Source organism: Phoxinus phoxinus (genome assembly GCF_949152265.1).
Source record: "Phoxinus phoxinus genome assembly, chromosome: 20".
NCBI classification, from domain to species: domain Eukaryota; kingdom Metazoa; phylum Chordata; class Actinopteri; order Cypriniformes; family Leuciscidae; genus Phoxinus; species Phoxinus phoxinus.
Window position 1 is genome coordinate 4,195,052 of NC_136895.1, and position 14,502 is coordinate 4,209,553.

General features: G+C 40.5%; 1 protein-coding gene across 3 annotated transcripts; it reads left to right on the top strand.

Moving 5' to 3' along the window:
* The first annotated feature begins 665 nt into the window (after window positions 1-665).
* LOC306988625 (uncharacterized protein) lies at window positions 666-14,031 on the top strand. Of its 3 annotated transcripts, XM_079593717.1 has the most exons (4): window positions 666-1,233; window positions 1,457-1,538; window positions 2,536-2,618; window positions 10,770-14,031. In XM_079593717.1, exons 3-4 carry the CDS (start codon window positions 2,585-2,587, stop codon window positions 11,726-11,728), a joined length of 993 nt encoding a protein of 330 aa, XP_079449843.1. In that variant the 5' UTR covers window positions 666-1,233; window positions 1,457-1,538; window positions 2,536-2,584; the 3' UTR covers window positions 11,729-14,031. The 3 variants fall into 3 exon arrangements, with proteins under 3 accessions (XP_079449843.1, XP_079449841.1, XP_079449842.1); XM_079593715.1 differs by lacking the exon at window positions 666-1,233 and having other exon boundaries at window positions 1,531-1,565; XM_079593716.1 differs by lacking the exons at window positions 666-1,233; window positions 1,457-1,538 and adding an exon at window positions 1,551-1,584.
* Window positions 14,032-14,502: the final 471 nt, after the last annotated feature.

Below are 14,502 nucleotides of genomic sequence, written 5' to 3' on the forward strand. Positions count from 1 at the left end.
AAGAATAATGACACACCTCACTGCCTTCTAGAGTTTCCTGCCAGAGGAAGTGACATCACTTGGTACAGTTCACATGCTTTTGCTATGAATACTTTGGAGATTTTTATGTTGTTTAATAACAGAGGTAACCGAGTTAAACAAAGCGTATAGGGACAGACACAAAATACAAAAATAAATGTATTAATTAAATGACATAAAATACAAAGAAATTAATATTCTATGCAATTGTTTATGTAAGTAAAAAATGACTTATTACATGATAATTCAAGTTGAATACATGAATCAGGAGGCAATGACAGACAATAATAGGGGGAGTGGGAGTCATATTAGAATATTTCAATAAAGAATATTTTCAACAACAAAAAAACTAAATATATATAAATAAACCATTATTTTAAGTGATAATGTAATGTATATAATTATACAAAATTAATTAAATAAAGTTTTTTTAAATAACAGGTTTATCTAGGAGACATGTACCTCTAAATCTAGAATGACTCACACATGACTGAAATCAAATGAGATTGCTATGTCTACATTGTTAACAGTTTCACCCTTAATATCCAGTATCATATACATTTCAAAGAGTTTTTAGTCAGTTTGAGGTTTCATTCACACCACGAGGCTTCATGAAGTAAGAACAATTATATGAACTTTAAACAACACACAGTTTACAAAATAAACTGAAATGATCTCCATCTCTACACAGCTTTACACATGTAACGGTCACCAGCTGGAGTGCCCTTGAGAGCCACCTGAGGGCACTCCACATCAAGACTATTATCATTCACTCACAGACTACATCTCCCATCATTCTCTGCCCGGACTCATCATCACTTGTCACTGATCACATTCACCTGTACCTCATTCACTGATTGCATTTCACCTGTGTCTCATCCTGTTAGTCTGTCTATTTATACCTTGTTCATTCATTCACTCACCGCGAAGTCTTGTTTAAGTGTCACACTGCATTTCTGAGCATTCTCCTGGTTTTCTTGTTTTTTGGATATCTTGCCCTGTTCCCTGGTTTACTCTCTTGCCTCTGGTCCCTGGATTACTCTCTTGCCTCTGGTCCCTGCCTGTTTTGTTTGTTTGTTTGTACGGACTGCCTTCCTGTGTTTGACCCTGCGTGTTCTTTGGATTTCCCCTTTAATAAAGCTGCGTTTGGATTCTCCACCTTCGTGTCTCGGAGCAGTTCATGACAACACAACCAGCAGAAAGAGAGCAGCTGGAGTAAAGACGAGCTATTTTTTATTTATGTGTGATTATGTTGATGTTTATAGACGTTTTGTCGTTATGAACAACAGTATTTGGCGCGTCTTTTTTATTATTATTATTTTTTTTTTTATTACATTTTTAAATTATTTTTAAATAACTGTCTGACCAAAATTGTACCAGTTTCTGTAAAATAAAGATTTATTTTTAATCGTAATATATTTGTTGTTCCAAATCACAGATTTGTGGTTTGTCTCTGAAAATCTACCGTTGGCAGCCGATGACGTCACCGCTCGCTCGCGCCGTCTCTCTTCCGTTAATTGGTGAGTTTCAGCGTCGAGTCTTCTGAGGTGAGGAGAGCAGTTCACGGTATTTCTCATATTTACACAACCATCAAACTCACTTTATACAGTTTGATTAAGCGACAGGCTCATTTTTGTATTGTTTTCATCGACCACAGCGATACTTGTGCGTCTTTTCTGGCGTCTTTCTACTGAAATAAAACATTTAGGGGGGATTGGGGCTTTTGGGTGCTCGAGCCCTTGCCCTTTAATACAACAAAATGCATTTGATTATAATTAACAGGACAATGTGTACAAAACTAAAGTAGCCTAAATTCACGTTTATTTTTACGTTTCTGTCAGTCTGTGGTGTCGTTGCCATAATGCGTTGCTATGGGTTACTTGCGTGTGACTGTCTTGCTTTGGACTTGACTGAAGAGTCAGTCTCCGTTTTCGAGGGTCGAAAACTCCGGAGTAGTGTGTGTGTGTGTGTGTGTGTGTGTGTGTGTGTGATACGCTATGCTCTAGAGCCAAACATGGTTCTTTCAGTGCGTTACGTCAATTTTTTTTTTTCAATAATAAAAGGTAGTGTGTCGATTCAATTGAAAATCAACATATCACATATTTTAAAATATTGCATAATTCATTGAAGCCTGTTTGTCACGTATAATACACCAACCAATCAAGTAGTAAAAAAAAAGAAGAAAAAAAGAAGTCTCTTATGCACATCTAGCCTGCGTTTGTTTTATGTTTGGAGTGAGAACTGTTCCTGAATGTCAAGTCAAAAGTCAAAGTTTTAGATCTAGGAAGGGATTTAATGTGAACCAATCTCAAGCGTCAAACTGGAACAGATTCTGCTAAATGCTTTACATTGAGCCTATGATGAGCCACGTGAGACATTAAAGCAATACTAATATATGAATAGTGTTTTACTCTAGGAACAATAGTGCTTGTGGTGCTATTTATTTTTAAAAGTTTTATGATCATTTTCAGTTTCTGCGCATATAAAATGTTCTTCTTTTAATGATCTTGTCTTCAGAGCTGAAATCTGCAAGAGTGACAGTGAGGACAGGAGTGATCCCTGCAGAATGAAACGCACTGAAGATCCTGAAGAACAAAGAGGTTGGTGTTTATTCTTCACAAGGGCGAAATTGTCAATCACACATTCCCCCTGAGCAAAGTTACCTCCAGATGACGTAGTTTCAACGGTGTGCTTGTCCGTCCTATGTCGGTATCAGGAGGGTGCAGACTGTGACGCCAGACAACGTATTTTTTCGACATCTACCGCACGTCTAATGTTGACATCCGTGGGACCTCCGTGTAAGGGTTATTTAAAGTCCAAATGTGGTCGTTTGTGGACGTCTTTTCAACATCAAATTTAGACAAATTTTACGTTGTTTTTATACAACTTCTATAACTGTAGTCCCATGTTTCAAAAGGGTGGAGGATGTGCTTTCTGTACCATTGTATTTACATTTATGCATTTGGCAGATGCTTTTTATCCAACGTGACTTACATTGCATTACACATTTATATTTCTATCAGTTCTTGCTTTCCCTGGGAATCGAACCCATGATCTTGCGTTGCAAGCACCGATGCTCTACTGGTTGAGCTACAGGAAAACTATATTAAACTGTGTCTCCAGTTATCACCTGATGCTGAGACAATCAAATGGAGTTTTTGGAAAACGATCTTAAATAATTATTATTAATCTGTATTCATATGTATTAATCTTGTTGATAACAACAATGTTGATATTTGTAAATAAAAAAATATTATATATTAATCATGTAAATTTCCTGCACCTGTCTTAGACGTCCACATAACACCCAGAAAATTACCTATTCCGGCGTTCAAATATTGAACATTATATTGACGTCCAGGTGGGGTCATGGTTAGATGTCCAAATAGCAGACCTAGATTGCACGTTGCATAAAGGTCAAAAATTGGTCTTGGACCGACTGACGCAATATAGACATGATCTGCCTGTCCAATAGACGTCTGATGTTTAGTGGGTTGGGGGGGACAGCTGTGGGACTTTTTGTGTTGGCGCATGCACACATTTTTTTTAATCAAAATAAAATAAACGTCAGAGTCCGAATGTTTGTAATTGTATTACACAACAAGGAATTTTATTACATCGGATCGTCAAACCAATGTATAGGCACCTGTAATGATTACAGCATCGACATCAATTACAAGCCTGAATTGACAACAAATCGGCCAGTGATCTCTCTCTTATATTCTTCTATAAACATATAGTGGCTATAAACATTTTGATTAAATTACTGTTACAGGATAACAATATTCTAATATCAAGTCTTGAGCAATGATAGTAAAACAGTTATGTACTAATCAGGGTATTTTTTAAAGTCAAATTTAAGGCTTTTTAAGACCTTTTTAAGACCTGAAGAAATCAAAATTAATACTGTACATTAAATTGATTTCCAGGGGCATTTTCACCTAAATATAGAAATGATTTCTAAACGTATTTAGAGGTATGCATCACCTTTTATGTCAAATTCTAACATTCAAATTAAATTCTATTAGAATAACACAGCACCACTGTCAAATTAAATAATTAAATTAAAATCCATCCTTGAAGTGCAGAGGTGACACAGAAGCGGCATCCGAACTGGCATTACTATATATTTACACTTAATTTGCAATTGCATAAATAAAGCTATTCATTAAATATGAAACTAAACCCGCCAGTAGGTGGCAGTAAGTCACTGTCTTAATAAACGAGTTGTTGGAGTCATTTATTCAACCGATTTGCCGATTCATTCATTGAATCAAATGATTCCTTCAAAACGCGGATTTCAGTTTAAAAATAAATAAATCGCGGTCTGTTGGACTACAGTTTCATTATGAAATTCTCGTCGGCTAAATAAAGGGGGAAACAAACAATATTGTGTCTAAAAAGTAACACACAAATGTTAACTTTATTGTTAATTTAACCGTTGTATAAAATAAATACAGTTTATAGGCCAATTAGGCTCATACAGTAGGTCCTATTTTCAAAATGCTGTATTTAAAAAAAAAAAAAATAGGAAGAATATTTTTGCATCACAATTAAATTCTTGATACATCTTGACAGGGCATATATAAGAACGAGCAGTGAGAGAGAGAGAGAGAGAGAGAGCGAGCCCCGGCTGCGCGCGCTCACTCACCCGAGCGCTGTCTGCTCTCTCTCTCTCTCTCCCACGCGCATATTAATCAAAATCAATTGATAAGATGGTATCGAGAGAAAAAAAACTCCAGTGATGAAATGTTTTCTGTGTTGACAAATCTTGTGCGATATCCTAAACTGCTGAATGCATTGCTTGTTTTTTCTGTTTACATTTCATGGTGTGACACTTCTCTTCTCTCAAATGCTGCTACTTCAGAGCGGCCAAAGCTTCAACAAGCTTCCCCGTACTTTTTGACAATGACAAGCGTCCTTGACAGAGGGCGGCCAGAGCTTTTTTGCAGCTCAAGTCGGCGGCGGTGTGAACGTACAGTTACGTTAGCTAACTGTCGGTTAGCTTGTCAATAGTCCCTCCCATTTATACAGTCGAAATTCACAAATTCTACAATTCGAAATTCACCTGGTCGTTATCTAAGGGATTATGTCAGCCAAATACAGGATATTTACCATTCATAGATATGTGCCAAATGTCTGTCAGATTTCGCGCTCCTAATTCTTCTTCTGTTTGCTTTTCCTAACTCACTGACGGCGCACGAGCTACTAAAGGTATAGGGAAAACAAGACATGTATTTCAGGAGGAATAGGTTTTTGTTAATGTATAGTACATGAACAAAAACCTATTTCTCCTGAAATCCATGTCATCAGGGGCGGCGCTAGACTCTCAGTACAGTGGGGGCAGAGCTTCATCATCGGGCCCTCTGCTACCAAGTCATTTTAAAATTAAAACCGTTAAAAAAACGTAAAATATCTGATGAATGCATATGTAATAATGTGGCACTTGTTGAGCCAAGTAAGCTTATATGTTAAATAAAACACAAAGAAAAGCCAAATTTTTTGACAAATTTGTATTGACGAACAAAGAAAACAGTTTGCCAGTCAAGTAAAAAAGTTTTTAGCACCACGGACAGCGGCATGAAAACTTTGAGAAAAACAACTGATTTATAACATTATAACACAGACTTATTCATAACTAAAATATACATTTTTAAAGACGTTTTTTCTTATCATTTTGTTTTTAACAATCCTCCAGAACAAATAAATCTAACAAAACTATATACATATCATGGTCTCTTATTATTAAATCTTCATCCTCCTCTCCTTCATGGTGGCAAATCTGCCAACCACTTTGTCCTTGTCAATATGAATGTCCCGCTCCACACACAGCAAGGTGAGATTTGACAGTCTGGCCTCATCCATGCACGAACGCAAGTATGTCTTAATGAGCCGCAGACGGCTGAAACTTCGTTCGGCGCTGGCACTGCTGATGGGAAGGGTTTTATAAATCTTGTGGAGAATGGTCAGGTGTGGGTAGGCTCTATCCATGTCGTTGGCAATGAGGAATGGCAGGACGGCGTCGGTGGTGAGATCCATCTTTAGCTCAGAATACAATGCGCGAAAAGAGCGAAACTCCTCCACTGCGTCTTCTGGCTTGGGCATGTCTTCTGAGTAAAACCGGGCCAGCTCAAGCATTTTCTCCTCAGCATCAGGGTGCTCAAATCGCTTTGGGGAGAGTACTGCAAACAGTTTGGCCATTTTTTTGAAGTCTGAAAATCGACTTTCAAACTGCCCCACAAAAACATTGAGAATGTAAAAATAAATATCCGCTTTGAAGCGGCGTCTGCTGTCCTCGATCTGGTCATCCTCTGCGTCCTCGTCAAAATGCCTTTTTCTTTTGCGAACCCTCTTCTCCACAAACTTGGTGGCTGCGTCGCTTTCTTTGGCCATATTTCTTGCTGTGTTCTCCATACTGTCAAAGGCCTCCTCTGTGCGTAACTCCCTGATCTGAGCCACAGTACTGTCAAGAAGATCCACAGCAGTGTTGACATCCAGTGATTCTTTTTGGAGGTAATTCGACAGGATGTATGTCCTCTTCAACAGATCGTTCCAAAACACCAACATGAAAATGAATTCAAATGTGCTGAGTTTTGACAGCAGGCCATCAGCTTCAGAGGCCGCCTTGGGTGTGCTGTTGTGGTGCTGTTGGATACGGTTCAGAGCTTTGAGAATAGCTGGGAGGCTTTGTATCACCGCTTCTGTGGCCTGCTTCCTGGAGGCCCACCTTGTGTCAGAAAGGGTTTTAAGCGTAAGAATGGTTCTTTCCAGTTGCATGTTTTCCTGCTTGAAGTTAAAAAGCAGTACGAGGTCTCAAGTGTGCCGAAAAAAACGTTTGCGCTACACAAACAACACGCAGCATCCATAAGAATCAGATTGAGGTTGTGTGCGCAGCAGTGGACATAAAATGCCTTGTCTGAGAAATTTTGCTTGACTCTGGCTTGCAGCCCCGTTAACTGCCCTGACATGGTTCTGGCACCGTCATATGCTTGTCCCCTCAGATCATTTACATTAAGACCAAGGTCCTTTATCAGCGAATTCTGCAGAAGATTATAAAATGACGCCGCACTGCCATCAGGTAACTCCTCAAATTTAATAAAGCGCTCAATGCTGCTGCCTGTTTTGGTGACATATCTGAGTGAAAGAGAAAACTGATCCATTCTCGTTATGTCTATGGTGGAATCTACAATAACTGAGAAAAACTTCGCTGACTTTATCTCAACGATTATTGTGCTCAGTGTCTCTTTGGAAAGAGCTGCAATGAGCTCGTTTTGGGACTGGTGACTGAGGTATGTCACTCTGCTTACCGGGTTATTCATGTGCTGCTCGAGGATGGAGTCGTAGTGAGCCAGCAACTTCAGGAGCTCTAAGAAATTTCCCTCGTTAGAGTCAGGGGTTCCCAGCCCAGCATGTTCTCTGTGGCCACGAAAAGCCAGCCCCTGTCTGGCTAAAAAGAGCGTGGTGTCCACCAGCCTGTGTAGGATCCTTCTGTTCTTCTCTACCTGCTCTCTCTCGGCTTTCAGAAGCTCCGCAATGACGGTGCTGTCCTGACTCAAACGAAACTTTGTCATTAGATAAGCCTTCTCTGCCTCCCGGTGAGCGCCGGACCTTTCATGCGTCTCAACCCACTCTGTCCCTTTTTTAAATTAAGAAAACCCCATACATGGGTCAGCCCAGGCTTTCCCAGCACTGTCATTGGACTTTTTACCAAAAAGCCAGCAACAAAAACAGAACAGTCGGTTTGCCCTGGGTGAGTACACCAACCACTGACGCTCCACTGGGTTACCTGAGCCTCCCATCTGGCGCATATACCAAGCCGGACTGAAGCGTCGCTTATCCTGGTCATGTGGGAACTCTTTGAAGCCGTCCCTCAAACCGGGCTGGCAAGGAAAATGTCCAATCACCGCACGGATCAATTCAGTGGTGAGAGACCGGTGACGAAAAAGGTACGGGTCAGTGGGATATTCCTCTTGCTCTTCTTCAGACAAGACATTGGCTAGGCGGTGCGCCTCTGAAGGACCCATGCTGGCGCTGCTGCTGGGGCCAGACGCATCCGTGACCGACGACGAGGTATCCTCCACTTCAGATTGCCGGTGACAATCACCCCCCTTCTCCTCCGGTGAGCTTTTCTGGGCTTGACCGCTGTTAGCCTCATCATCATCGTTAGCCGGTGTCAGACTAGTAGGGCTAGCACTAGCAGTAACGTTAACTATCGATGACCGAGTAACGTTAACGGTATTATTATCATTTTGACAGTGTTGAGTTGTGGTGGATGATGATGATGAGAAGTATGATGTAAGACGAGCACACGATGCTACCACACTTTTCCTACTATCTCGTTCTTTTCTTTTTAATGCGCCCGATTTATATTTTCTCTCCATTTTCGTAACTATTCACAACTTTCCTGCGAGTCTTGTTTTGGCGGCGTTGCCATGACAACACTGGATACTTTGAGCTGTTGACGGTCTCTCAGTCCCGTTTCTGCAGTAGGCTACAACTAGCCTAGGCTATATATATTTAAGTGGTATGTTTATATAGTGGTAAAATATTATAATGTTATTTTTTCCATCTATGTTGATTATGAAAAGTGAACACCATGATAGGACGCATCGGGAGACATGGAGTCGGTCAGACTCAGACATGATTTTGTTAATGGGTCAGACAAGATTAAACTTAATTTTCTTCATTAAGTTTTGTAGAAAGCCTTTATTTAAAGTGAATTTCGTTTTGTATAAATTGTATCTTAATTTTAATAAATTTTTCATCAACCAATTTCATGTATTTAATAGCCTAAATAAGAATGTGAACAGGAGCGCATCTCATCATAATTAACCGAAACTCAGACATGAGAAATATCTAAAGAAAGCTTTAAATGTCTTTAAACGAAACAATTCAAAATGAAAAGAAATAGGCTACTCTCTGATTATGTAATCCAAGATGTGCATTTCTCAGTCTCTAGGCTATATAGGTGCGTTCACTACGGAGATGGCGATCGTCAACTTCATCAGCGACACGGACATAAGACTAGTTTATTAATAAAAATCAATGCACGCGTGTCACCGGATTTACAAATGCACATCTTGCTTGTTGCACGCACACTCGGCACACACACATATTATGTCGAAATAACGAGATATTGTGTTGAAAAAACATTATTAATTATAATAAATCTGTAATAATATTTGATTGAATGCCGAATGTTGGGCTTGTTCAATTTAATAAAATGAATACTTTAATTGTGATCATTAAAATAATTGAATATTTAATATTAAGTGGCCAATTTTTGCTCATTTATTAAAAGTATATATAATATATCTATATTTTACTTTGCCAGGGCCCCGTGTAATGTGTCACTTGGCGAGGGCGCGTTCCTGTCCAGTGACGCAAGATCGGCGGCGTTTGAGGGGGCCCCTAATTGGCACGGGGCCCTGGGGCGGCCGCACCCATGCACCCACGCTATCTCCGCTACTGCATGTCATGTTTTCCCTATACTTTTAGTAGCTCGTGCACCGTCAGTGAGTTAGGAAAAAACAAACAGAAGAAGAGTTAGGAGCGCAAAATCTGTAAGTAAGGCCAGTCGAATGGATTTGGGAAATGGACCGGCCGGGATTTTATATGTTCGGAGCTGGAAAAAAAGACGTATTTGCACATCGATATTGCCCGCATAATCAATCATACAGTATGATCAAATATTGGGGGGGACAAATTGTCCTTCTTTGAATATTGGGGGGGACGTGTCCCCCTGTCCCCCCATACAATTACGCCTATGATTCTTCATTCATTCATGATGCTGAAGAACATTCATGTTAGAAACATTCAAGCACTTTAGATAAACATTTAGATAAACAGGTCAACTATGAAATGGTACAGAATGTTCTGGGTTTTTTCTTCAACAAATGGTCAGTAAAGGAAGGTTTGAAATACTATTTAAACTGTTTTATTTCACATTTATTTTATATCTGGTTCCCAATTTGCAAGAACATTACCAGAAATTTAGTCATTTTCAACATAGTGTACTTTTATTTTTATAGGAATAATCAGTAAAGTTACTGATAAAGTTGTATTTGTCAAATATCATACAAGTTATTCATAGTTATAGAGATCATTCTTCTTACAGTAACTTTGGTAACAGGGTTGATGAATACAGTCAATGCTACAGTTTGTGTACAAACTGAGACAATGGATTGAGATTATTTTCTTGTCTTCCCATCATGCAGTAGAAAGAGCCCAGATGATGTCACTTCCTGGGTGTCACAGTTTTAAGAAATGCTCTGTTTTTGAAAGCAGGAAAATCATGTCAGGAGTAACAGGGTTGAGTGAAACATGTAGGACACTGATGAAGCTAATAAAAATGATTAATTTAAAACTAGTTAAAGCCGCGGTCGCTCTACACTTTGAGCATGTGAAGTTTCTACAGACACTGCAACGGTCGTGAAATGACGTCACATTCTGCGGCAGCTTTTTTACAAACATAATGAAGAAATATATGTAATAGTTCTTGCTAAAGAAACATGGTATTCGTACATATAATGTTTTAAAAATAATAATTGGAAGATACATTTCAAGGACATAATCAATTTTAAAAAAGGCATAAAATTATCATAATATTTTATAACAGTTGTCTACTTTCTACTGTTACATCAGGGCTCACTTTCATGTCCTTTCACTTTAAATGTCTCTCTTTTGAATTATTTTGATGTACTGAAAATTACATTTAATATTTTTTTCTTTCCTGTCTGACCCGATGGAAGAGAGCGAGGAGAGTGAAGAACTGAGTGAAGTGGAGGAGGAACATCATGTCCAACCTGGAGGAAAACCTTTGAGTCGCTCAAAGAAGAAAAGAAGAGCCAAGAAATCTTTCACCTGCACTCAGTGTGGAAACAGTTTCACAAAAAAAGGTAGTCTTAATGATCACATGAGGATCCACACCGGAGAGAAGCCGTTCACATGTGATCAGTGCGGGAATAGTTTCAGTCGATCATCACACCTTAATGTTCACATGAGGATCCACACCGGAGAGAAGCCGTTCACATGTGATCAGTGCGGGAATAGTTTCAGTCGATCATCAAACCTTAATGATCACATGAGGATCCACACCGGAGAGAAGCCGTTCACATGTGATCAGTGCGGGAATAGTTTCAGTCGATCATCAAGTCTTAATGATCACATGAGGATCCACACCGGAGAGAAGCTGTTCACATGTGATCAATGCGGGAAGAGTTTCAGTCAATCATCAAGTCTTAATGCTCACATGAGGATCCACACCGGAGAGAAGCCGTTCACATGTGGTCAATGCTGGAAGAGTTTCTGTCGATCATCAAGTCTTAATGCTCACATGAGGATCCACACCGAAGAGAAGCCGTTCACATGTGATCAATGCGGGAATAGTTTCAGTCGATCATCAAGTCTTAATGATCACATGAGGATCCACACCGGAGAGAAGCCGTTCACATGTGGTCAGTGCGGGAAGAGTTTCAGTCAATCATCAAGTCTTAATGTTCACATGAGGATCCACACCGGAGAGAAGCCGTTCACATGTGGTCAGTGCGGGAAGAGTTTCGGTCGATCATCAAGTCTTAATGCTCACATGAGGATCCACACCGGAGAGAAGCCGTTCACATGTGATCAATGCGGGAATAGTTTCAGTCGATCATCAAGTCTTAATGCTCACATGAGGATCCACACCGGAGAGAAGCCGTTCACACTGTGACAAGAGATTTAGTCAGTCATCATCTCAGAAAAGACAAGAGAGGATCCACACAAATAAATAAATAAAAGATGGATAGTCGATTTAAACATTTGGATAGTCCATTTAAAATGAACAATTTGATTGTTTCGTTGTTGTTGTTGTTACTCACTTATATTAAACAAATATATATTTTTTTTTACTAGCAAATCTTAGGCTATCTTGCGCTTTTTCCTCCGCTATCGTCCTGTCAATCATCTCGCTGTCTCTCTCTCGCGGCTATGATTACAGTTACATCATCGGTACCCACCACCACCATCAGCAGTTTTTCATAACAGTATTTGCACTGACCACCCTTTTTCCAAAACGGAGCGTATTGTCTAAAAGAAAAGTTATAACTGCTGGTTATAACTTATAACTACACTTGACTGAACATTGGTCTGTGCTTCATCTGCTCTGCACTGTCTAGCAGCAGCACACAAATGTAACTGCACAGCTAAATAAAACCGGCTGGGTGCAGATTAATATTTCTGATATAAATATTTCTGTGAAACGCTTTAAGTTGCACAGCCCTGTACAGTTTAAGAAGCGGTATGCAGAGCCATAGGACTATTATTTTGTTGAACTGAGCTGGGGAATTACTGATGACGTCACAGGCTCAGATTTGCTTGACCAATCGGGTGAAAGGGGCGTCTCATGACCGCCCACATGTGCGAAACAGATTTTGTAGTCATTTGTCCGTTTTTGTAGCCTAACTTCGTCATACTCAGATTCTATTTAGAGATGAGTCTGAAACTGCTCCATTGGGCTGTAAGTAAAGTATATAAGTATAAAGTATATGGTGCGGCCATCGCAGCGTTTGCTGAGTCGAAGCGCGGCCAGGCAATAGGAAGGAACGAGCTCAGCATCTGCTTCCTAAAAGGAGCCAGAAGGATGAATCCCCTGCGGCCCCTATCGGTTCCTATCTGGGATCTTTCCTTGGTCCTGGAGGCCCTGAAAGCACATCTCTTTGAACCATTGCACTCTGTGGATCTCAAGCACCTTGCGCTCAAAACCGCGTTTCTGATTGCCCTGTCATCAGTTAAACGTGTGGGCGACTTGCATGCGTTATCTGTTAACACCGCGTGTCTCGAGTTCGAACCTAATGACTCTAAAGTCGTCCTGAAACCGAGACATGGCTATGTCCCCAAAGCGATCGGCACCCCTTTCAGAGCACAGATCATTTCACTCTCAGCTTTGCCAACATCCGTTAGCGAGGTCGACGCGAACCTCCTTTGCCCTGTCAGAGCGCTGAGAATCTACATCACGCGCTCCGCCGCCTTCAGACGCTCGGAGCAGCTTTTCATTTTGTTTGGTGGGCGCACCAAGGGTCTCGCCGCCTCGAAACACAGTCTATCCAGATGGATAGTGGACGCTATTGCTGCGGCTTATGCGTCTAAAGACCTGCAGTGCCCTCTGGGCATCAGGGCTCATTCCACCAGAGGCATGGCCTCCTAGTGGGCTTGGTCAAGCAGGATATCTATTCATGACATTTTTACGGCGGCAGGCTGGGCCTCCCCCTCTACATTTGCTAGGTTTTATAACCTGGAAGTTCCCGCCCTGCAGGCATAAAACAGAAATTAATAAAAGCATCAACTGCGAAGTTAATAATAAAAACAGCGATACACCAAGCGAAAAGGCATCAGCAATTAAATGCATGTTTAAAAAAATAAGTTTAGAGAAGAACTTCAAAAATACCCAAAGTCTGTGCTTCCCTGAGTTCACGCGGTAAAGAGTTCCAAAGGTTTGGAGCGTAAACAGAAAAAGCCCTGTCACCCATAGATTTTAGGTGCGTTTGTGGAACAGTTAATAAATGACACTGTGAAGATCGCAGTCTGCGTGTTGGAGTGTAGCTGTTCAGTAAACCAGACAAATATTGCGGTGCTAAGCCATGTAATGCCTTATAAGTTAACATCATGATCTTAAAGTCAACACGGTACTTAACCGGTAGCCAGTGTAAAGATTTCAAGACAGGAGTGATATGCTCGAATTTTCCGGTTCCCGTCAGAATCCGGGCTGCCGAGTTCTGGACATATTGCAATTTGTTAATTGAGGATTTAGAAACTCCAGCTAGAACTGCATTACAATAATCCAGTCTTGTGACCACAAATGAATGAATCAGTTTTTCAGCAACAGTTAAATTTAAGAAAAGACGCAGTCTGGCTATATTTCTAAGGTGGAAAAAAGATGCCTTCACAGTACTCTGTACAAAATGATCAAAAGTGAGGCAGGAGTCAAAAATTACACCAAGGTTCCTCATCTTACTCAGGATCTCTAAATCAGCGCCATCAACAGACATGGATAGTTGAGCAGCTTTGCGAATTTGATGACGGGAACCTATAAGCATAACCTCAGTTTTCCCACTGTTCGAGCAAAGGAAGTTATTATTCAACCATGCCTTAATCTCAGAAATACAGCCAGAAAGATAACAAGCATCAATATCTTCGCCAGGTTTAGAGTGGATGTATATTTGAGTGTCGTCTGCATACAAATGGTAATTAAGACCTAGCGATTGCAACAGATGTCCAAGAGGAGATAGATAGATGTTAAAAAGCAGTGGACCCAGAACTGATCCCTGAGGAACACCAGTGAGCACCGAGCAAGTATCAGACCTAAAGCCACCCATCGAGACAAAATGGGTACGGTCGGTAAAATAGGATTTAAACCAGTCCAGAACTGTACCAGATACACCAAAAGCAGTTTTTAGACGGGGAAGTAATAGACCGTGATCCACAGTATCGAAGGCAGCTTTAAGGTCA